Source organism: Nematolebias whitei, chromosome 3, assembly GCF_014905685.2.
Source record: "Nematolebias whitei isolate Nwh7 chromosome 3, NemWhi1, whole genome shotgun sequence".
Classification (NCBI taxonomy): Eukaryota; Metazoa; Chordata; class Actinopteri; order Cyprinodontiformes; family Rivulidae; genus Nematolebias; species Nematolebias whitei.
In genome coordinates, this window is record NC_056500.1 from 40,329,723 (window position 1) to 40,352,646 (window position 22,924).

Genomic DNA, 22,924 nt, shown 5'->3' on the forward strand with positions numbered 1-22,924 from the left:
GGATCGGAAGTAAAAAAAAATGTGTATCGTGCATCCCTAGTTACAAGTTTTGGTCTGAACACAAACGTCCACTGAGGGGTTCACCTAGATGGCCCATTTTATTACACAGAGGCCTCCATGCACTCATGACATGTAAATCACAAACTGTTCGGTGTCACAGCTAAATGTGTCAATTTGAAGCTTTTCTTATTCTGTGAGACATGTTTGCCTGTTTTTACTTCATTTATCTTTATACATATTTTTGTTTAAATCTCGATTTTGTAATTATTTTTTGTGTTTCTATACAAAGAACTCCTAATTAGTTGTGCTTCTATGTGTTACACAACATATATTTTGGAATTTTAACCATGTCACCAAAACCCTGTGTTTACATCATATATGTGTTCTTTGTGTTGAATACACTGCATCATCAGACATGTACACAAATAACTGCAATACTCACTCAGCATGGTATGGCTTATACTTATTTGTAATGTTAGGTCATTTTTATCATAAATCCTGATCAGTGCATACAGAACTAAAAAGCTGGTGTCAATGCACTCGGGAAGCATTAAGATCTATTGGCTCATACATACTGTAATTGGAACTGGAGGGATCTGCATAAGCAAATCAAGGAAGGACCACCTAACCACCTAATATGGACTTCCTGGTGATATTTTTATAGTGTGTAATACTAGATATGTTTTAATTTCAGATGTATTCAAGTTTCAAGGCAATTGCATACAAATAAATTCTAAGCAGAAGAGCATTTTTTGGAAAGTTTTTTTTTTTTCTAATCTTGTGTGACAAAGCAAGCTGCAAGCTTTAAAAAGACTGAACTCAAGACTTGAGTGACTTGTACAATTAAAATGAGCTCTAACTGGGCCGTACGAACTGTTGGACAAACAAAGCTAAGCTGCGTGCCTGCAAAATTTATACTTGCTATGGTGTAAAACTAGTTAGCAGTAATTTGTAATTTTTTAATTCATTTTTCTTGATAAAACATAAAAACATGAAGTGATAAAGAAGGTAAAGAATATTCTATAGCTACTCACATCAAAGTTGTGACCCTTCATGTTGCATCGATTGCAATGTTTGTGCCAATAGGCCTTCTCCCGGCAGGACTCGAAGCTGTGTCCAGGATGTCCACAGTTGGTACAGTGTTTGCTGGGACATGCTTTGGCCATGTGTCCTACCATACCACAGAGGTAACACACCAACAGCTTCTGTGCACATACACAAAAACACACTGTTAGTGTGTTTACATCTATGCAGCGTGGACGAGCCAGATGAACAACTGTGCTATCTGAAGAACGGACTTTGCTCTCGAGACAGTTCTTGGAGAGATGTCCGGTCTTGTTGCAGTTTCTGCAGTGGATGTTCTTCTCAGTGAAGTATCTGTTCGACACCCGCTGTATCCTGAGACCGCTGCCTTTATTAAAGATCTGAGCCTGAAACACACAAATTAAATATCAAAGTGTTATAAGGAACAACCGAACAACTTTGAATCGTTGAAGAGGAGGTATTCTTATTAAGGTATTGATGTTTTCCAAATCACTGTCACAAAAATACTACGATGTCAAAGAGCTGCTTTCTTTTTCTACTGTATACATAACGAGACACAAACCAACCTTAAACAAGAATGATATAATTACATAGTAACAATTTTAAAGAGTTAATAAATCTAATTTTTTTGCTATATCTCCACAAAAATCTTTTTCTATTTCTGACTACAAGCAGAAATTATTCAGTACTGGCTTTAAAAACATAAAAGACTAAACTATTACTTAAGTAAGAATTTGAAATGGATACATACGTCCTTGTCTCTTTCTGAAACAAACCAAATGCCTTTTTCTTCTTCGTCACAAGCATCTGGCAGAAAAGAAAAAGAATGCTATTAAAAAGCTGCAAAGGTTACAACATACAAGTAATATTTTGCTTTCGTATACTAATTAAAACAAGTTGTGTACCAAGTTAAATTATTGATGTAATGACGTCGTTTTGCAATCCAATTCATTATTGCAAGATGATCCCAAGACGTGTGTTTGTACTCAAAGTATTAAGAATGACTTGCATCTACTACCACTGAAATATATATATATTTTTTAATTTAAACCTTTATTTTACCAGGAAAGAAATCCATTGAGATTATTAATCTCTTACATGGATGTCCTGGGCAATGTGCTAGGTTCAAACAAGCCATTAAAAGTAGATGATTATCTGTAAATTTTACTGAGTTATAACCATTTTTGTGTTTCCTAAAATCATTTGGCTGTGGCAGCTATTTTTATGAGAGTTGAATTCAAAATGTAATACGCCAGGGCAATTCAACTAAACTGCTCAGGGGCCACAGTTACTGAAAGCCGACAGCTCAGGGGCCAGACATCCAGCAATTAAAGTCATTATGTAAATAAACCAAGTATTACAATGATCCGATACCTTTTAAATTTATTTATTTTGTTAAGTTATGGTTGTTTCATTCTCCATCTGAAGCAGAGCAGTTAGCTCATGGTCACATGATTTTAGTTAATTTTTGTCACATGCCATTTGACAATGGGAGCCGATTTCTCGGCTTCCAGTGGAGCATGAAATGACCTTTAGTGCACAGAGTATGTTGGGGATGAGTCTCAGCTACTACTACTTCAAATCATAGCCCAATAAATGGAAAAGTGGCTGAGTTAAAGCCGTTTGTGTTTTCTAAGGTTGCTTGGCTGTGGCAGCCATCTTGAATCAATTATTCAGTTGTAGATGTACATTCACTGATTACTTTCTGAGAGTCCCACTTATATCAGTTTTGTGCCTTGTGATATTTTGCTAATTCTACAGCCAAAACACTCTCTCTCACTCAGGCTAAAATATCAACCCTCTATTTGCCTTTGGTAATAAACTTTAGCAATAATGCAAAACTAAAAGAATGTATACAGATCACAAAGTACATTTTAAGAAGAATAAAAGACGTTAGCTGAGGTCTTAATACCTTGGAGTAAAGCTACGATCATCTCTAGTTTTCATAACCATCTCTAAATATTCTGACTGTTCTTTCAGAATTTATATTAACTGCTAAATAAATCGTGATAGCAGCCAAAATCTATAAAAAAATAAAGTTAAATTCAGCTTTTCTTACTCAAAACCCATCACACATTTAATGAACAGAAGTCGGTAAAAGCCCAAATTGATAAATTCAACAAATCATCCAACGCAATGAAGAACTCTAAAGGGAGACATTTTGCTTCCTGTATGAGGAGGACACACACATGCACACGTTGACAATGTCACAGTTGCAGCCCAGCACACATCTGTATGAGAGTGGCACTAACAGCACCCTGAGGGAGTCTGCTGTATTCTCCTCAGGCCCACAGGAGTGTAACTGACATCCAGAAAGTCTAACATACACACAAACACACACACACAGACACGTGTAGTCAGCATAAATTATGTGCTGATAGCAATGACCCACACAGGCTCACATGCTCCCACAAACAGACACACCCCTCCACGATTAGCTGGTTGACAGTCTTTAGCTTTTGGATAAACACACGAGCCTTGAGCCATAATCAAATATTACACTCTCCTTTCCAGTGTCTCTCTCCTCCTTTTTCAGATTCTCTCTCCACCCCTCCGACCACCTTATCACTATTCAGCTCAGCCGTTCTTCCTTTGCTTTTTGCTTTCGCGCCTTGTTTTCTAACACCACCCCCTCTTCCCCGGGTGAGCGGCTGCAGAGGGAGGTTATCACCTCTCTCTCCTGTCAAACAAATTAAAATGGCTGCTGTTTGGATGAGGCTTCTTCCTGCCACGACCTTCACCTCCAAACACACGCAGTTACAAACACTAGCTACCTATTGTTGTCACCGTACAGGTACTCAAACGTTCAGGCAATACTTTAACTGGATCTATTCAAGTGAAAAGCTGTCAGTATTCTTTAGACGTTGGTCTTACATCGTAATCCAGCTGTGAAGTCAAAATGTGCACATCCATTACGTTCAGATACTCAGTCAACTCTGAAATGACCTTAAGGAAGTTCTGAGAATAAATTATTAGTTTATAGTAATCAGTGACAGCTTGATCAGCTCATGACCTTCCCAGAAATGATCAACTCACGAAAGCTTGAAGTGATGATGCCACTTTGTGGGACACATTTACAAAATCAAAAATACTACAGGTTGTCAAAGATTTTCTCTTTAAAAACCGAAACTAAAGCTGGTATTTCTAACCACACATTCAATCTGATCTGCCTTTGTTCGTTTTACAAGTCGTTGTTGCATTCAGTGAATAACAATGTTTGGCTAGGCTTTATTCATTGTGACTTTAATCCTTTAACCTGTCCAGTTTGAGGAATATCAAGAATTTAAATAGAAGACATAGTGAAAAGTTTTGTCTTCTCAAACAAAAATTAAAACAGATACCAGTTTGAAGCGACAAACCCAAAGACAACATCCATCCATCCATCCATTATCTTTTATCCACTTCTTCCATTTTGGGTCACAGGGGTCGCCGGTGCCCATGTCCAGCAATCACTGTGCGAGGGGCGGGGTACACCCTGGACGGGTCGCAAGTCCATCACAGGGCCACATAGAGACAAAAGAGACAAACAACCATTCACTCTCTCACTCACACCTAGAGACAATTTAGAGTTACCAATCAGCTGAACATGCATGTTTTTAGTCTGTGGGAGGAAACAGGAGTACCCGGAGAAAACCCACGCATGCACAGAGAGAACATGCAAACTCCACTCAGAAAGGTCCCTGGACCAGGATTTGAACCAGGAACCTAACATATAAAACAAATTTTTAAAATTAGAATTATGCACAGAAAAACAGAAAGGTTTAACAAGAGGCATTAAAAACTTTGTTGATAAATCATGGTCCTCCACCAGAAAAGGGTGGATTGCTCTCTTCAAGTCGAAGGTGAGGTTCTGCCTCAAGTGGAGGAGTTCAAGTATCTCTGGGTTTTGTTCACGAGTGAGGGAAGAATGGAGCGTGAGATATACTGATGGATTGGTGCAGCATCTGCAGTATTGCGGACTCTGTGCTGGTCCGTTGTGGTGAAGAGAGAGCTGAGCTGTAAGGCAAAGTTCTCTGTTTACCTGTCAGTCTATGTTCCTACCCTCACCTATGGTCACGAGCTCTGGGTAGTGACTGAAAGAATGAGACCATGGATACAGGCGGTTGAAATGAGTTTCCTCTGCAGGGAAGCTGGACTCTCCCTTAGGGTGAGAAATTCAGTTATCCGAGAAAGACAGAGTAGAACCGCTGCTCCTCCACATCGAGAGGAGCCAGTTGAGGTGGTTCGGGCATCTGGTAAGGATGCTCCCTGGGCGCCTCCCTAGGGAGGTGCTTCGGGCATTTCCGACAAGGAGGAGACCCTGGGGATGATCCAGGACACACTGGAGAGACTATGTTTCTCGGGTGGCCTGGGAGCGCCTTGGAATCCTCCCAGAAGAGCTGGAAGAGGAGGCTGTGGAAAGAGATGTCTGGACCTCCTGCTTAAGCTGCTGCCCCCCCCCGAGACCTGACTTTGAAACAAGTGGAAGATGATGGATGGATGGATGGATGGATGGATAGATGGATGGATGGATGAAAATATTAGGTCTGCAACTAAAACTATTATCAAAGTCACTTATGACAGGGTTGACTTTCCCAAAGCATTAGTGCCACACACAGCACATTATACACTTGTCAACAAACTATTATACATCCAAAAATAAAAAAAATCTGTATGTCTTTTTTATAACTGTCAATTGTTGTTGCTGTTGTCCATTGTTGTCATCATTCTTTGTTGAAATCAGGTCTCTATTGTAAATGAGTCCTTGAGGCTCAATGGGATTTACCTGTCTAAATAAAGGTTGAATGAATGAAAAAAAATCTGCAGCAATGGTCTGCACGAGCAAAGACCATATACAATATTTAATCTTGATTTGTGACCTTGAAGCTGGGGTGATGGAAAGTGTACACGACACTCCGTCTAATGATGATTCATACGTGTACCAAGTTTCATGAAATTATTTGAGCAGATCAAGATAATTTTTTACAGACATGGGGTGGAGACTACCACATCAATCTTTTGATGGGCATATAAAGACATCTGTCTGGAAAAAAAATTCAAATAAAATACAACAACAAAAAAATTAAAGTGTATTTATCTTACCTGGATTATTGAGCATGCATCAGGATGTATTTATTTTACCAAAATTCCAAAGTTGGATAGATGCATTATTTGTTCTAAATCATTCATAATAAAATGCATTTTTAAAAACATAAACAAGAGCAAACAGGTCACAGGGTTATCCCACAATAGTTCTAATCAGTTTATTAAAAATCTACATTAAGAACTCCTGTTCTTAACTCACAACAGGAGGAGCTGTGGTGAGTACAGAACAATACCAACGACTCGGGGCTTCAAAAGCTTCCTTAATTTAAAACTTATTTTTTTTTTTTTTTTTTACAAAATGTGGACTCACAAACTTAAAGAACATTCCCACCTTTCAGCCTGAAAGGTTATTTGATTTATTTGAAAGTTATTTAGATGTGTAACATGTAGTAATCAAACCTGTACTTGATTCTCTTTATATTTATAGCTTCAGCATCTCTAAAAAGAGGCAAAGTAGCGTTCCTGAGAGAAAAGGCATCTATAAACCATCTGTATCTGCATGCTACATTTTTATATTTGTACATTTATTTTCAAGTTAAAATGATAATTAAGCTGCATATATATTACAATATAATAACTTTTAATGAATCTACTGTGTGCACATCATCACACTTCCAATTTGTAAGAGTTTATCTTCTGCAAATATCAAAGTGTACCATAGTAAAGTGTATTTTTATACATACGTAATTTGACAACTTAGAGATTCAGTTTCAAATATGTGAAAACTTTAAGTTCTTTTTGGTATTTTCAGTTGAGAAATGTCACCCAACTGATGCTTTTATCTTTAATGTAAAATGTCAGCTAAAGTGTACTTTTCTGAAGGAGCCTGCAGAATGATGGGTTCTTTTTACTCATTGCCAAATTAGAGTAAGCTATTTTATTGTAGCTAGCAACATCTGTTATTGTAAAGAGGAGTGTTAAAAGGGCCTCCTAATACAGTGCCTGGCCAAAAAACAGTTGCCACCTAGATTCAACTAAGCAAATAAGTACGAGCCTCCTACCGGATAATTATTTTTTTCATTTACCCGTTATTTATACAGGTAATCTCATTGAGTCACGAGAACTCATTTTCAAGAGAGACCTGTTTAGGGAGCAAATGGTGGGGGTTAAGGTTAGGGCATTAACAGAGTACTCGAGTAATCTACACATCGATTGCTAGGACATCTATCAATGTTAAAAATGTAAAGTCGGGTATCCGTAGTGACGTCATATTATGTGACCACGTATGACCGTAGGGGGCGGTGTTGCACTGTTGCAGGTCACAGAGTATGGTGTAACACCGGGTCCAATCCACTGAACCAGAACCAGTTTCGGTTTAAGTTTCGTTTTTGATGTGCTGCATGTTTATTCACGTTTGCAGTTTAATAATAATAACTAATGGTTTAGTTTTTCCTGTGACTTATTTGCAGTATGATAAATGGTAGGAGCATAATATACGCTCCCAATGTTTTGTTGGTCTTTTTTTGTAAATAATTACATTTTTTTGGAGTTTTATTTATTTATTTATTTTTGTATCTTGAGATCTATGACGTCATCAAATACTCGAGTTCTACTCGGGTTTTATTATGTTAATGTCGAGTTTAAAAATTATATACTCGTTCAACCCCTAGTTAAGGTCCTTGCTCAGGGGCCCAGAGTGGGGCGAATGAGGGTGGAGGCAGGTGTGGGTGTTTCACATTTTCCACCCACATTTTGATGTTGACGATACCGGGAGTTGAACCTGCAACTTTCCGATCACAGGCCCATCTTCTAACCTCTGCGCCACCACTCCCCAATCATAATTACTGCATGGGTGATTATCTTTCAGCTGCAACAAGTTATTTAACTCCCAACTGGTGCAATGAGTTGCTTCTCATTTCTTAAACAACCATGTTGAAAGGCACATCGCTTGGTCATGGAAAAGATGTCAGTCTGTTTGAGAAAGGTCAAGTCATTGGCATCAAGCAGAGAGAAAACATCTAAGGAGATTGCAGAAACTACTAAAATTGGGTTAAGAACTGTCCAACACATTATTAAAAACTGGAAGGATAGTAGGGACCCATCGTCTTTGAGCAAGAAATGTAGTCGGAAAAAAATCCTGAATGATCGTGATCGACGATCACTTAAACATTTGGTGAAATCAAAAGGAAGAAAAACAACAGTAGCACTCAGGGCTTTGTTTAATAGTGAAAGTAAGAGCATTTCCACACATACAATGCGAAGGGAACTCGAGGGATTGGGACTGAACAGTTGTGTAGCCTTAAGGAAACCACTAATCAGTGAGGCTAACCAGGAAAAAAGGCTTTAATTTGATAGGGAGCATAAAGATTGGACTCTGGAGCAATGGAAGAAGGTCATGTGGTCTGATGAGTCCAGATTTACCCTGTTCCAGAGTGATGGGTGCATCAGGGTAAGAAGAGAGGCAGGTGAAGTGATGCACTCATCATGCCTAGTGCCTTGTCATCAATACAAGATCTTGGTGAAAAATTAATGCAACACTGGATGGAAATGCTGCTGATCTGTTTCATGGTGATGTGTTCATTCGTGCTCATCTGCTCACACAAACTCATGCTCATGTTCGTGCTGCTGTTCGACGTAATGTTTTTATGCTATTAGTGCTTAGTGTATTTTTAGTTGATGTTTTTCTTAGTTCATATCTTAGATGTTATCATTGTTTTTCTTTTACATTTTATTGTTGGATGTAACTGGGACCCTGTGTACATAATTTCGTTCCACCACATGTGGTGCGAACGACAATAAAGAACCTCTGACTCTGAAATAGATCTTGCAACATTGCAGAAGCTGATCGAAACAATGCCACAGCGAATGCATGCCATAATCAAAGCTAAAGGAGGTCCAATGAAATATTAGTGTGTGACCTTTTTTTGATGACGACTTTTTTTGGCCAGGCAGTGTATGAACAGACTAGAAGGCCTCGGTGGGACATGTGTTTGTGTCTTTGCACGCTTAGCTGGTGTTACACAACAACCAGTGCGTGGCCAAAGGGCAGCCTGAAAAAGAGCAGGGGTGAAAGGTGTGCATGTGCATTTGTGTGTGCGTGCGTGTGTGTATAAGTAGGCGTTAGTGACCCAACGAAAGTCATTCCCAAAGCGTCTCCCGGGGGTACTCCCCAAATAAAGAGCAGGAAGCTTTCCCTTAATCTAAGGGCCACCCCCCATCTCACCAACCCAACACACACATGGATAAAGGGTGAAGCTCTTTGTCACGGACGAGGAATCAAACACATGGGTGGGAGGTGGGGTGAAGAGGGTGGTTGGGGGGGGTCTGTTGTCTGTACACAGGGTGAAAATATGCTAATCGAGCTGGAGGCCCTGTTCAAAACCAAACCCTGCGTAGCCTCGTTCCATCGCAGCCCGGCAGATCTGGAGGAGTCTGGAGCTGAGAGGGCAGATGGCAGCAGCTTCCTCGAGCAGCTGAACAGCCTCACAAGAGGCCTGAGCTGTGCTGATTACATTTTCAACAGATCCAACAGTGAGGCGCTCCTAACGTTCGTCTTAGAGGTCAAAGTAGACAAATCTTAACTAGAAAAAAGGGGGGGAGCTTTATCTCTCATTGATGGTGGGAACTTCCAAAGGGGAAAACACCAATGCCAGTGAGCAAAGTTTGATCAGAGTCAAACTGTTCGTGAACGTGCCATTAACAGGACGCACCGTGGGTGCCGTGACTTTAATTCTGCAAGACGACCCACTCGTTCATTATTTTATCATTCCATCATCAAGGGCAATACAACACAATGGCATGGAAAAGAGGGAGACGCAGGACCAGAGGGAGGGACGGATCAGGGGAAAGAAGGCGACAGATGCTACCTGTCTGTCTCGAAGGTACCCTGATTACTTGAAGATGAGAGGGGGGGGGGGGGGGGCATGTCTGTTCATCAGTGCCAGCAGAACAAAGCAAAACAGAGGAATTGAGTGTGTGTGCATGTGTTGTGTGTGTGTGTGTGTGAATGCATTGAATCTGTCCCTTCTACCAGCGAGAGCAGAACGGAAGTGTACGTGTGGCTAATGAACCATGAACTCCCAGCTCTCCTGGGGTAGCATACGCACACGCACATGCATAAACGCACACACTAAAGGGATGGGGTTCACACAGGAAGGTTTGAGTCTGATAAACCAAGGACAAGGAAGAAAGTGTCAGTCTCTTCACATTTACCTGGTGTGCTAACTATTGATCAGTTCTGCGTGCACGCGTTTGTCATGATGTTGATCTAAACAGAATTAGAGTCTTGAAGTGACTTGTCAATCCTTATTTCTCTGTCCTGACACTTAAACAGTCATCTCAAGCCAGCACCGCCCACAGTACAAGATCTTGACCAGACCCATTATTACACCAGTCAGTGCGCGCACACGCAAACACACAAACTGGGAGTGAAAGAGGGGCCGTTTCACTTCAAATGGAGGTGAGGTTGGATGCTGCAGCAACAGGGCTGGATTTGCAACACTACATATGACAATAGTGAGGGTGGGTGGGCGTGAGCAAGCTCTGCCTGCGTCTATTAAAAAAAAACTAAGTGCTTCATTTGTGGCATCACCTTTGCCTTATGGCCTTGGCTCCTGTAAGATGAAACACACCAAAAGTGTGTAAAATGCAGCAGAAAAGGAGAACAAGTGGGATGAGCAAGTACGATGAGAGCAGAAGATGGAGATATGGAACACAACATGAAGCATGCAGGCTGAGCATCAATAAATATGCAAGTGGGAAAAAAACAGTTTGGAAAACAGCAACTGAACAGGAATGTTATATAGAATACAGATGCATTTTATAACTGTGGAATCAAGTTCTCATTTTTTGCTCATGTTCCTAGATCTTTTCTACACATCCACTGAAATGTGGCCTAGCTAATACCGTTATTTTAAGTCAGTTTGAGTTAAAAAATAATAACTTTTTCCCGTCAGGGGCCACTTAAAATGAAACAGCAGGACAACGGTATCAGAGCTCAGAGAAGACGCAGAGCTTAGATTAAAAATAGTGAGACCCGAGATCACTCAGCTAAGAGTAAATAAAATGTTTACACTAATAAAAGATGAGAAATGTGTTTTAGTCAAGTTTTGTTCAAGCAAAAACTTACAATAAAATACAAACAGAAAACAGCACACAAATGAAAAAGTATCTCAAGAGAATAAAAGCAGAAAATCTAAGAGCTGTCAGCAGTCATTACTTGAAAAAACATTTTTTTAGGGATGATCGATATTATCGGCATGGTATTAGTATCGGCTTATATTAGCATTAAAGTGCAATATCGGACATCGGCCATTCCATCAAAATAACTTGCCGATATAAAAGGTGCTGTTTATGCCTGCAGCGGCAGCACAACGTAATGACGTTGCACACGCCTACCTGATCTCACAGCGGAGAGGAATATTCAAAATGTCGGCGGTGTGGACGTTTTATTTTTGTTGGTGAGGATGTCGGATTCCGAAGAATTATGGACTACGTTGAGCCTCGCTACATTGTTCCCAGTCAGATATTTTTACGATGTAACCTTACCAGAGTTACAAGCAGTCATTTCCAATGTCATTGAGAAGCTAATAGCCGATAGCACGACTTGTTGGGTGAGTTTTACCACAGACATTTGGACGTCATGTTAGCCTCGTTAGTATGATCAGTCTTACGGCACAATGGCAAAAGCTTTGAACTTAAAAAGTAGGGGTGCACCGATAAATCAGCCCCGATTTCCTTAATTTTGGGAAATCGAAAATAGGCCAATACTCGCATGAGAAACCAATTTTACAGATTTTTTTTTTTGTTTTAACAACAATTGTCTGAACTTCATTTATATTTCAGAGGACTACCTCATGGCCAGTTAAAACAAGTTTGTATTGTTTCTAGGATATTGTTCAAGGGTATGTTTTTCAATAAAATAATATTGGAAAATTAAAGGTGCATTGTGACCTTATAACTCCTGACAGTGTCGCTTAGAAAACAAAATCGATATCGACCAAAATCGGAATCGGCAGGTCAGACTTTTTAGAAATCAGTGATTGGCCAGAAAACTGCAATCGATGCACCCCTAATAAAAAGGCTGTCCTTCATGCACAGGAGTGCAGATGATCCCGCACTGCAGCTAGGAACCTGGAACATGCCTCCACAGGTGAAACAGCATCGCGGGTGACTAATGCTAATAAATAACATTTAACACTTTTCATTTACTATAAGTTAAAGTGCTATGCATATCATATGGCTGTTACTGAATATGTCACCAGCTCTTACAGCTTTTACACAATTTTTGTAGCAAATAAGCCTAAATAAGAGGCTATGTTCTGACAAAGGAAAGTATATAAAATATCGGTATTGGTTATTGGCCAAATAAGTTTTAACATATCGGTATATCGGCCAAAACTCCAATATCGCGCATCCCTAATTTTTTTACACCTTCATACAAACAAGGTTTACTATAACATAAGTATCTTAAATAAGAAAAAAAAAACATTCTTCTGGTAATTCAGAATAAAAATAGTTGTGTTGCTTCTAGGACTTTAACAGACTACTCGAGTAATCAACATCAATTCCTAGGACATCTCTCAAGTTTTTAAATTTCACATCGAATACTCGTAGTGACGTCATTACGTCGCCGTTACATCCTTGCGTCACGTGATCCGCAATGGGCGCGGGCTACAAAATGAATTCCTCCAAGCAGATGGATGGAGCGGAGCAGGCCCAGTCTTGGCAAACAGGTAGAAACACATCAATAGTCTGGAAATATTTCACTAAAAATGAATCTTCCGGTTTAACTACCGTAAGGAAACAGAAAATTAATCATCTTTCTGACTGTTTGGAGCTCGTTGCGAACCGATGTTACACCATATTCTGTGACCACCGTATATTAATTTGTGACCGTAGGGGGCAGTGTTGCATGCACTGTTGCAGGTCACAGAATATGGTGCAACACCGGGTCCAATCGACGGAACCAGAACCAGCTTCCTCTGACCTTGTTTCACAAACAAAAAGCAAAAAATATTAATCTCTAAACCTATAAAAAAAAACTATAAACATATTAATCTCTAAAACTAAAACTAATGCGCAACACAGCTGGCGGTGGTGTGGGGTGGTCGAACGCCCCAATGTTTTTAGTTTCGTTTTTTTACATGCCGCACGTTTCTTTCACTTTTGCAGCTTAATAATAATAACTAATAATTTTGGTTTTCCTGTGACTTATTTGCAGTATGATAAATGGTAGGCGCATAATATATGCTCCCAATGTTTTGTTGGTCTTTTTTTTGTAAATAATTACCTTTTTTTTGCGGTTTTATTTATTTATTTATTTTTGCATCTTGAGATCTTATGACGTCATCAACTACTCGAGTTCGTCTCGAGTTTTATTATGTTAATGTTGAGTTTTAAAATTATGTAGTTGTTCAATCCCTGGTTGCTTCACAATGCAAGAAACAAAACTACTGTACACATGAAAACAGCATGTTAACTCTTTTTGTCTGAATTGTTTGTTGTGTAAAACATTTAGTACCCTGAACCTTATTTTGATTGTGACTCCTAATGTAAAGTGTCAACTTTATAGTTTAAGAAAGACAAAAATTCAAAACAATATACAGTCCCTCCAAGTCAAAATCAAAAATAAATACATTATATAAAACCTGTAGGTTGAAAGTCCAGGTAATTATTTAGTATAAAAGCCGCAGAACCAAGAAAGGAACAGCCTGCATTATATCTTCAGACAAGTGGCAGGGCATCAGAACTCTATTTATTTCCACGATTAAAACATCACTTTAGTTACAGCATTGATTTTTCTAACTAAGGTTAAAACCATAAAACCTTTTGGATTTTGAACCTTACAGCCCTTGTTGCTTGTTTACTGTTGAATAACTAAAGTGAAGCCAGATGCCATTTCCCATGATGCTTTGTGTAAGGATTTTTTTTATTTTTTGAGTCTGCCCAACACATTTCAGCACAGTCCATCTTTGATTCTGAGATGCCCAAGCCCATCCTGTGTTTTCCCCTGTGACATGTCGAGTGCTCGCCCCTTGCTCGCCTGTGCCACTTCCTCCCATCGCTTTACTCCCACCCCCCTCCACGCCATGTTGGCAGCCAGGGCAGGGCAGGTGGCCAAACCTGTCAGTCAAACCACCGTCGCCACGCGGCAGCACCACAGACACCAATTACCAAACAGCAGGGGTGCGGCCTGGCAACCGCATGGCAACCACACGGTCCAATCAGGGTACACAACAACAGGGACCAAAGAATGCCAAGAAAAGTGAAGGAGCATGTGTGTGTGCGTGTCTAGCAGAACCACGTTCTTCTCCGAGGCTGAGCCAAAACATCTCTGCAGGTTTGACAGAAGACAGGTAGTCACTGTGTCTTTTTAATATCCGCCTGCTGTTCATTTACTGCATATTATTAATTTACAGTACAAACATCTCCATCGGTCTGACGAGAATTTGAGTGCTTCTTATTAACCCATCAGACTCTGTGAAATAACCAAGACTCCTACCTTCCACGTAATGTGAGCATTACATCAACATTTACTACTTAAGAGCAATTTAAGGAAACAGAAACGAAACAAAGAGTGGGGAAAACGCATAATGGTCAAAATTAAAACGGCTCTTTTAAATGTAGTCTTATGTTCGTGTTAAAAGCACACGGCGGAACCAACCCTGTTCATGTGTGGGTGCTGAAGCATCAAAATTTAAAGCTATTGTTTTAACGGGCTGTGCAACAGCAACCTTACTCTGCAATGACAGAAACAAACAGAAGCTTGGTCAAATGCAAATTTAAAAGTAGTCTAGGTGATGTTTTGGTAAAACAACTGTCTAATAAGAATATTTTTGTAATTGTTAGAGTAATTTAAATTAAACTCTACAATATGTCGTTATTTATAGTTTACTATATTATAGAACAGGAGTGCTGCACAGACAGAGAGGGGTTGTGAGGTTCCAGCAGGAAAAACAAAACATCTTTAATTTTTTTAAGACAGGTTGTCCATTTGCTACATTTGGCTGTGAACAAATGTCAAAAGAAACTGTTAAACCAGAATCTGGGCTCATGTTTGATAGTAGTGTGCAGGTGTGTCAAGTTTTGTTCCACGGTTTTCTTTTTGAACTCTTTTGTTTCAAGCAAGTGTTTTTTAATAAAAATGCTAAAAGAAAAGGTCTGGGTTTCTTTTTAGCCCCTTTTTGATCAATATAGCAGCAAAAACATTCTGATGGCTGAAAACCTTCGATGAGGGAAAATATCTGACGACACGAAACGAGCGGTAATCTGCCAGCTTCACTTTATCCGGTTTAAACACATTTATTTGGGTAGACAATGTTCATTGTTAAATAAAATTTTCATATATAACAAAATAAATACAATATATATTGTGAGAAGTGTAGACTAAATTAGAAGAACATTTGTCAAAGTTATATTCTCCATAACTCCATTTTAAATAGTGGAGCTGTGTTCATTTCTGATAAGTGAAGTCATGTGACTGAATTGATGCAAAGAAGGATTTCTCAACAGTTTGCTGCAGTTCAAACCAAAAATGGTGTTTTGTTTTTTCCAATATATGCACACTCCAAGCATCATTTAATTTATTTTGTATTGCCGGAGCCAACAATTTAAACCTATTTAGTTTGCACTTTAATTTGCCAGTTTTTTCTATAAATTTTACCTATACTAGAAAATGCTACATTTGACTTGTTAAATTAAAAATAAATGAATTGCTGATTGTAAGTGTTTGAGAAAAATTTACTGTCTAATCAAAATGTAAGCAGTTGTTAGTGGCAACTCTATTTAGTGATTTCTATTAAAAAAAAAAAGTAAAAAAAATTAAAAATGCAAATTTAGATTTCTGCAGCATTGCTTTGATGAGTCTTGTAGCCGAACCACTCTGACTGGGCCCACTCCTTATGGACGTGTTAACGCATGACCCAGATATGGCAACAGAAAGCATTTAGAACAACCTTGTTATGTTTGAACCAACCATTAAGCCAGGTCAAAGCTGGACTACACAGCTAGATCTGGGTGACACATTCAGCATATGCACTGACAAAAGAGGTGTACAAATTACATTTTGACTCAGTGTGCGTTAGAACGTAAATGATGTGCAAAACATGTTGTTGTGTGTACTAGTGAATGTAGATGGGTTGGGTCATTAATATGACACTTCGTTACGCATAAAGTTACAGTGACATTATCGTGGCAGTATGATAAGGTGCCACTGAAGTTCTGTAGACCTCACCTGAAATGCATACTTGGCCTTTACATTACATGATCTTGCAGGTATTGAAATGTGTATTTCTGATGTAAAACCTGGTAAATCTGAAAGTTATTTGATGCAGGAAATAGCTAACATTACTGTACAAAAGAAGAAAGAGTGGATTTCGTTTAGAAGGTTAAGCTGCAGAAACCCATTAGCATGATTAACTGTTCTGCACTAGAGTTGCATTCGGGCCCAAAAAATCTGATCCGACCCAGCCCGTAGCCATCATTTTCGAACCCCGCCCGACCCAACGAATTAACAATAATTACAGGTCCAAACCCAACCCCCTGACATTTTTAATTAAGCTTTGACTGCTTATATAGTTACTAACAGTCGGCGGACGCACGCGGCTGAATAAAAGGGACAGAAGATAGGAGCTGAGGGGGTGTTTGTCCTTTCATGCCCGTCAAAGCGCAATAAACCCCTGCTTCTGCCTGCATTCTGCATTATTCAGACAAGGACCCTGCTTTGACATGTCTGCTTTGGAATCTCGCCTGTTTGGGTCGTCGGCCGCGGGCATCCGCTGAGTGTAGCGGCTGAATGAACGTCTATTTGGGCGATGGATCGCTTCCTGGCAGTCTCATCTGAAGATTAACTGAACTTTATTTTACCTAGCCCAATACAAAATGGCTACCACAGCTAACTGACCTTAAAAAGACAACACTATTTTCTGTCAATTTTACAGATACTGTTATAAAATGAAGTGTTAAAAGTCTACCACAACACAGACTCCAAGGGCAACACATTGTGCAACACCATTGTTTAAAACTACCATTAATAATTTGAGTCAATACTGTCTGTTAGCACATTTCATTAACCACTGGACATATTTTAATGAATAAAAGGCATTGAATGTGCATCTACAACTGATAAACTTTTTGTAGAAGACCAAATTTAAAATAGCCGCTGAAACTAATCAACATTAGAAAACACATTAAGGATTATAATAACTCAATTAAATTTGCAGATATTGAGCTACAATTTAGTGTGGTAGTAGCAGAGAGTCATCCTCAATACATACTCTGAGAATTTAACAAGATTTCACAGGAGACCGTGCATAACTTCCTATGCAAGGCTTGACTAAAACAAAACTCTGTCATGAAAGAGGGCAGGTGAAGTGAATTCTTTCTAGCTCTGGAGCTAACGTCATAAGCTACTAAAAACCAAACACCACTTTTTCTTAAATTAAACATCACTAAACATAAAAGTCTATAAAATTCATGTAAATTATGTACTCCTTCACTGCTGTGCAGAAATGAAATTAGATTTCTTTCAATTTTGTATAATTCACTGTACAATTTTGAATGACAAAGTTTTATATTATTATTATTGTTGTTGTTATTATTATTATTATACATTAGGTCTGGAGCTAATGCTATATATATATATATATATTAGCTCAGGCGTTAATACTATATAAATTAGCTCTGGAGATAATGTCATATACCGTATATTAGCTGTGGAGCTAACGCAAAAGCTGAGTGCCAGTAATTTTTGCATTCTCCTCTCTATCAAAACACTCCGGTTTGAATTAAAGGTCTGTAATTTAAAAAAATAAACAGCCCACCACCGTTCTTTTACGGTCTTGTTTAATTAGCTGAAGTAATTGTTTATCAAATAATGTCTATTGTTATATGCCCATGGTACCATGCTTGTTTCTTTTAAGAATCTGCAGAGAAAGTAATGGAGGAGCAGCCTTTAATCAACAAGTGTTTGAATTTTATTAATAAAATTGTTCTTTGTATGCAGACAAAAAGTGTCTTCAATAAGAAAATGTCCACATTATTCATAGTGTCCCTTTTGTCTTTTGCAGCAAAAACACACAAACACACAAGCACACATCATCTGTGAGGGGCAAATATATTTTAATAAAACCACTGAGTTGCAACCTCAATTTCATTTTGATGAATTTCCTCCTGCGGGAGTGAGCCAGGCAGAGGGCGGGAGAGGGAAGCAGGGTGATGGGGCTGGGAGGCAGATAGAATTTTCATGATTGTTATTTTTGTTATTATACAGAAGGGGGGTGGGGGGTGGAGATAAACGGTGCTGGTTAATCTAACCCATTTTGCGGAGCGCTCCATTATCGGGCAGGTTGGCTACGTCGAGAGGGTTATTTTTCCGAGGGATCTTTGGCCCCAGTAATTAAGCTCCATTCAGAAGGCCCTGTTCCCCAAATTAAAAATTTGTCATTAAGTGGAATTTACCATAATGCCTTTTTATCTGCCGGCGCTTTGGCGTGTGGGCATGTTTTGTATGCACGGGATAGAGAACAGGGAGGGGCAACAGCAGAGGGCAGCCAATAACCAATAACACATGAGCACACACACACACACACACACACATTTTCAGGGGAAAAGGGTAAATTGAAAAAGTGAAATAATCCTGGATAGCAGCACATGTTTGCACACACACAGACCCTTCAATCCTTCAAATCCACAGCCTTTGGGGTAATTAAATAATGATGCTTTAAAGTTTTAATTTAGACTTGCCTTTTTCCTTCCTCCGACACATGCACACACACACACACACACACTTAGAAACACAAACTCAACGTGTTAGTCGGCATGTGTTTATAGACTTCTTCCAGAGAGATAGCCCTCCATGGGCAGGGTACTCTGCAGTCTGAGAATCATTGAAGAGCAGAATCTCTGTCTCAGTGGGCTTTAAAAAAATATAATTGTTAGTCTTTAATTAGAGCAGACCCTCTGTGGGACAGGGGAAAGACAAAGAACAATGGAGGATTAGAAGCGGAGCACCTAATATGGCTCTTTTATCGCTTTATTCAAATATGGTTTATAAATGCATCCAACTGGCCGTCAGAAGTTTTCAGCCGCATCTGAAGGAAAAAAAACTCTGAGACCAACTTCTTCCCCCAATTCTTATAAGCAACACTGCCTTTAAACAATCAGTAATTGAAAACAGATTCAAATAAATAGTCAAGTCCCTGTTCAGCACTGAAGTTTAAGATTCAAACTGTGGACAACAAATACTTCTGTATTCTGTACATATTGTTCCAAATACTTATTAAATCACCAAAGCAATGTCTTAGAATAATGCGTTTTGTAGAACGGATACTCACAAAACAAATATAGCATCATAACTTAGAATAAAATCAGTTTAACTTAAGACAACTACAACAGATTTTATTTTTTTACTAAATGATTTACCAATCCAACACTATTAGTATTAAGTAGAGTGGGAAACTAGGTAACATACTGTCTTGAAAAATCTAAGGAACCGTAAATGTGTGTATGAAAACCACCAATCAGAAAGTTCAGAGATAACGTGTTAATCAAAAATTGAAAAATGACTGTAAAGAACGGAGTTCGTATAAGTACCTACCAGTAATTAGGTTTTAAGGGTCAGCAATGGAGAAGAAAATGTAAAAATTAACCAATCGTTCTGTGCTTCTGTTTTCTAAAACTGAACTTCAGGACTGCACAATCAGTGTTCCCAGCATTTCATGGAAACAAAATTCAGAGTTTTTCCTGATTGTTCCCTGAGTAAATGCTGAAATTCCTGGAAATATTTCAGTCACACGAAACGCCCAGAACTTAGAGCCTTAACTGGCGGGCAGTCACATTCAGAGATGACAGGAAGTGGAATGCAGCCTACATTACGTGTATACGGCAATCATTTCAAATAATTAATTATATTTTACTAAAAAGCCACCACAGCCAATCAGTAAGGATGCATGTATTAAGTAAACACACTGCCTGACCAAAAAAAAAAAAGTTGACACCTGGATTTAACTAAGCAAATAGGTACGAGCCTCCTGTTGGATACTTACTGCATGGGTGATTATCTTTCAGCTGCAACAAGTTATTTAACCCCAACTGGTGCAATGAGTTGCTTCTCATTTCTTAAACAACCATATCTAAAGACACATCACGTGGTCATGGAAAAGATGTCAGTCTGTTTGAGAAGGGTCAAATCATTGACATCAAGCAAAGAAAACATCTAAAGATATTGCAGAAACTACTAAAATTAGGTTAAGAACTGTCCAACACATTATTAAAAACTGGAAGGATAGTGGGGACACATCGTCTTCGAGGAAGAAATGCAGCCGGAAAAAAATCCTGAATGATCGTGATCGACGATCACTTAAACATTTTGGTGAAATCAAAAGGAAGAAAAACAACAGTAACACTCAGGGCTGTGTTTAATAGTGAAAGTAAGAACATTTCCACACACACAATGTGAAAGGAACTCAAGGGATTGGGACTGAACAGCCGTGTAGCCTTAAGAAAACCACTAATCAGTGAGGCTAACTGGGGGGAAAAAAAAGGCTTCAATTTGCTAGGGAGAATAAAGATTGGACTCTGGAGCAATGGAAGAAGGTCATTTGACCTGATGAGTTCAGATTTACCCTGTTCCAGAGTGATGGGTGCATCAGGGTAAGAAGAGAGGCAGGTGAAGTGATGCACCCCTCATGCCTAGTCCCTAGTCATCAATGCAAGAGCTTGGAGAAAAATTAATGCAACACTGGATGGAAATAGACCTTGTAACATTGCAGAAGCTTATCGAAACAATGCCACAGCAAATGCATGCCGTAATCAAAGCTAAAGGCGCTCCAACGAAATATTAGCGTTACCTTCTTTTTGATGGCGACTTTTTTTTGGGACATGCAGTGTACTATAGAAGCCGAACATGGACTCAATGATACTAGAATGCTAACATTAATATAAGTAAATGTAAAAATATCTGAAAAATGATCTTTTAATCAGTAGATCAGTGTTAAATAAATTCCCTGAGTTTCCACTGTCTGGAAAATGTGAGTCATTTTGTTTCTCTGATTTCCAGAGTTGCAAGGACCATGATAATATGCTTAAAACTGTCAGTGCAATATCAATGTGCACAATATCAATAACAATTCAATTCAATTCAGTTTATTTATACAGCACCAAGTCACAACAGAAGCCATCTCAGGGCAATGAACAAAAACATTCATATATATAAAAAGTAGGTTAACAAAGTTATTTATCTGAGGAGCAGACTGCTGTGAATTTAACTCCATCACAGAACTCTCATCTTGAGCAAGCATGAAGGCGACAGTGGAAAAGAAAAACTCCCTCATTAGGAAGAAACCTTTAGCAGAACCGGGCTCAGGACAAGGGGTCATCTGCTTCGACTGACTGGGTTTGAGAGGAACAGGAAGGAGGAACAGATACACAATGGCAGGTCAAGAATCACATGCTAAGATAGAAATAGTATCAAATAAAAACTATTCAATTTTAACAATTATTTTAAGGAAATGACGTCAATTTGTCCTCAAGTAGTCTAAGCCTATGGCAGCATAACAAGCAGACCCTAACTATAGGATTTATCACAAAAGGAAAGTCTTAATCCCAGTCAAAACTGGACAATGTGTCAGCCTTATGGACAGAAACTGGAAGTTGGTTCCACAAGAGAGGAGCCTGATAACTGAAAGATCTTCCTCCCATTTTGCTCTTGTAAACTCCAGGAATCGCAAGTAGCCTGCAGTCTGAGAGGGAAGTGCTCTGTTAGAAAAATATGGAACAATAAGATCTCTAAGATGGAGCTAGGGTGTTGAGAGCTTTGTAGGTTAGAAGTAAGATTTTGAATTTAGTTCTGGACTTGACAGGGAGCCAATGGAGAGAAGCTAAAACTGGACACAAAGAACAGCTTGGATAAATCATAGGCTATTATCCAAAAGGTTGAAGCAGGTCCTCTGGATGGGTTCTTCTTTGTTGAAACATTCAAAAAACAGTCTTTTGGATAAAAGACAAAACGTTTCAAAAAAGAAGAATCCTTCCAGAGGACCTGGCTCAACCTTGTTATCTACCTGGATTATTGAGCATGCATCAGGACATGGGCTGTATTCAAGTGTCATTTATTCATGCTCTATACGCTGATAATAGGTTTGACGTCTTACTCTTGACAGATGTCCACACCTGATTTAGATGATGGTGATCAAATGAGAGCTGTGATGAAAGAACAGAAAAAGAGTAAGCAAGTTCTGGGTATGTTGTTGTTACGAGAGATAAACCGATTCATTGGCTGATATTTGCCACATTATTATCATTATGGGTTTATATTGTTCTGAAAGTCACTGAACATACCGGTACATTTATTGAAGTACTGTATATTCTGTTAAATTAAAAATACATAATGGTCAAGTATAAAATGGTGTTGCATATTGTCCATCGACAACTGTGACTCTAAAGATCAGCACTGGCAATAGAAAAACTGCTGACCTTAAATTGTTATTGCAGTATTTAACTACATTGCAATTGAATGTTTTCTAATATCGTACAGCCCAAAGTAATGCTGGATAAAGTAAATGGCACACACACTGCTCCTCCTGTTACAGAAATATCAACATTCCTCGGACCCTCTCACAACAAGACTTAATACTCTATTTCTCTAAATGCCATTGAAGAAGCATTAATAAACACCTTAAATGAAAAAGAGGGAGGGAGGGAGGTGCTGGAAGAGCAGGAGGAGAAGGGGTAAACAAGAGGGAGATAGTCGGAGGAGAGTGGACAGATGGCAGAGGTTCTGTCTGGTTGAAAGGGGCAAGGCGGGAGGAGGAGTGTCTGTGTGTGTGTGTGTGTGTGTGTGTGTGTGTGTGTGTGT

The 22,924-nt window shown here is 39.1% G+C and overlaps 1 protein-coding gene across 1 annotated transcript in view; it reads right to left on the reverse strand.

The window, feature by feature from the left end:
• zcchc7 (zinc finger, CCHC domain containing 7) overlaps positions 1–22,924 on the reverse strand; it is a 105,915-nt gene that overhangs the window by 50,681 nt on the left and 32,310 nt on the right. The window contains exons 4-6 of the mRNA XM_037674339.1: positions 1,796–1,851; positions 1,299–1,430; positions 1,035–1,205 (exon numbers count right to left, since the gene is read on the reverse strand). Coding sequence (XP_037530267.1) covers positions 1,035–1,205; positions 1,299–1,430; positions 1,796–1,851 — 359 coding nt within the window. The remainder of the gene's footprint in view (positions 1–1,034; positions 1,206–1,298; positions 1,431–1,795; positions 1,852–22,924) is intronic.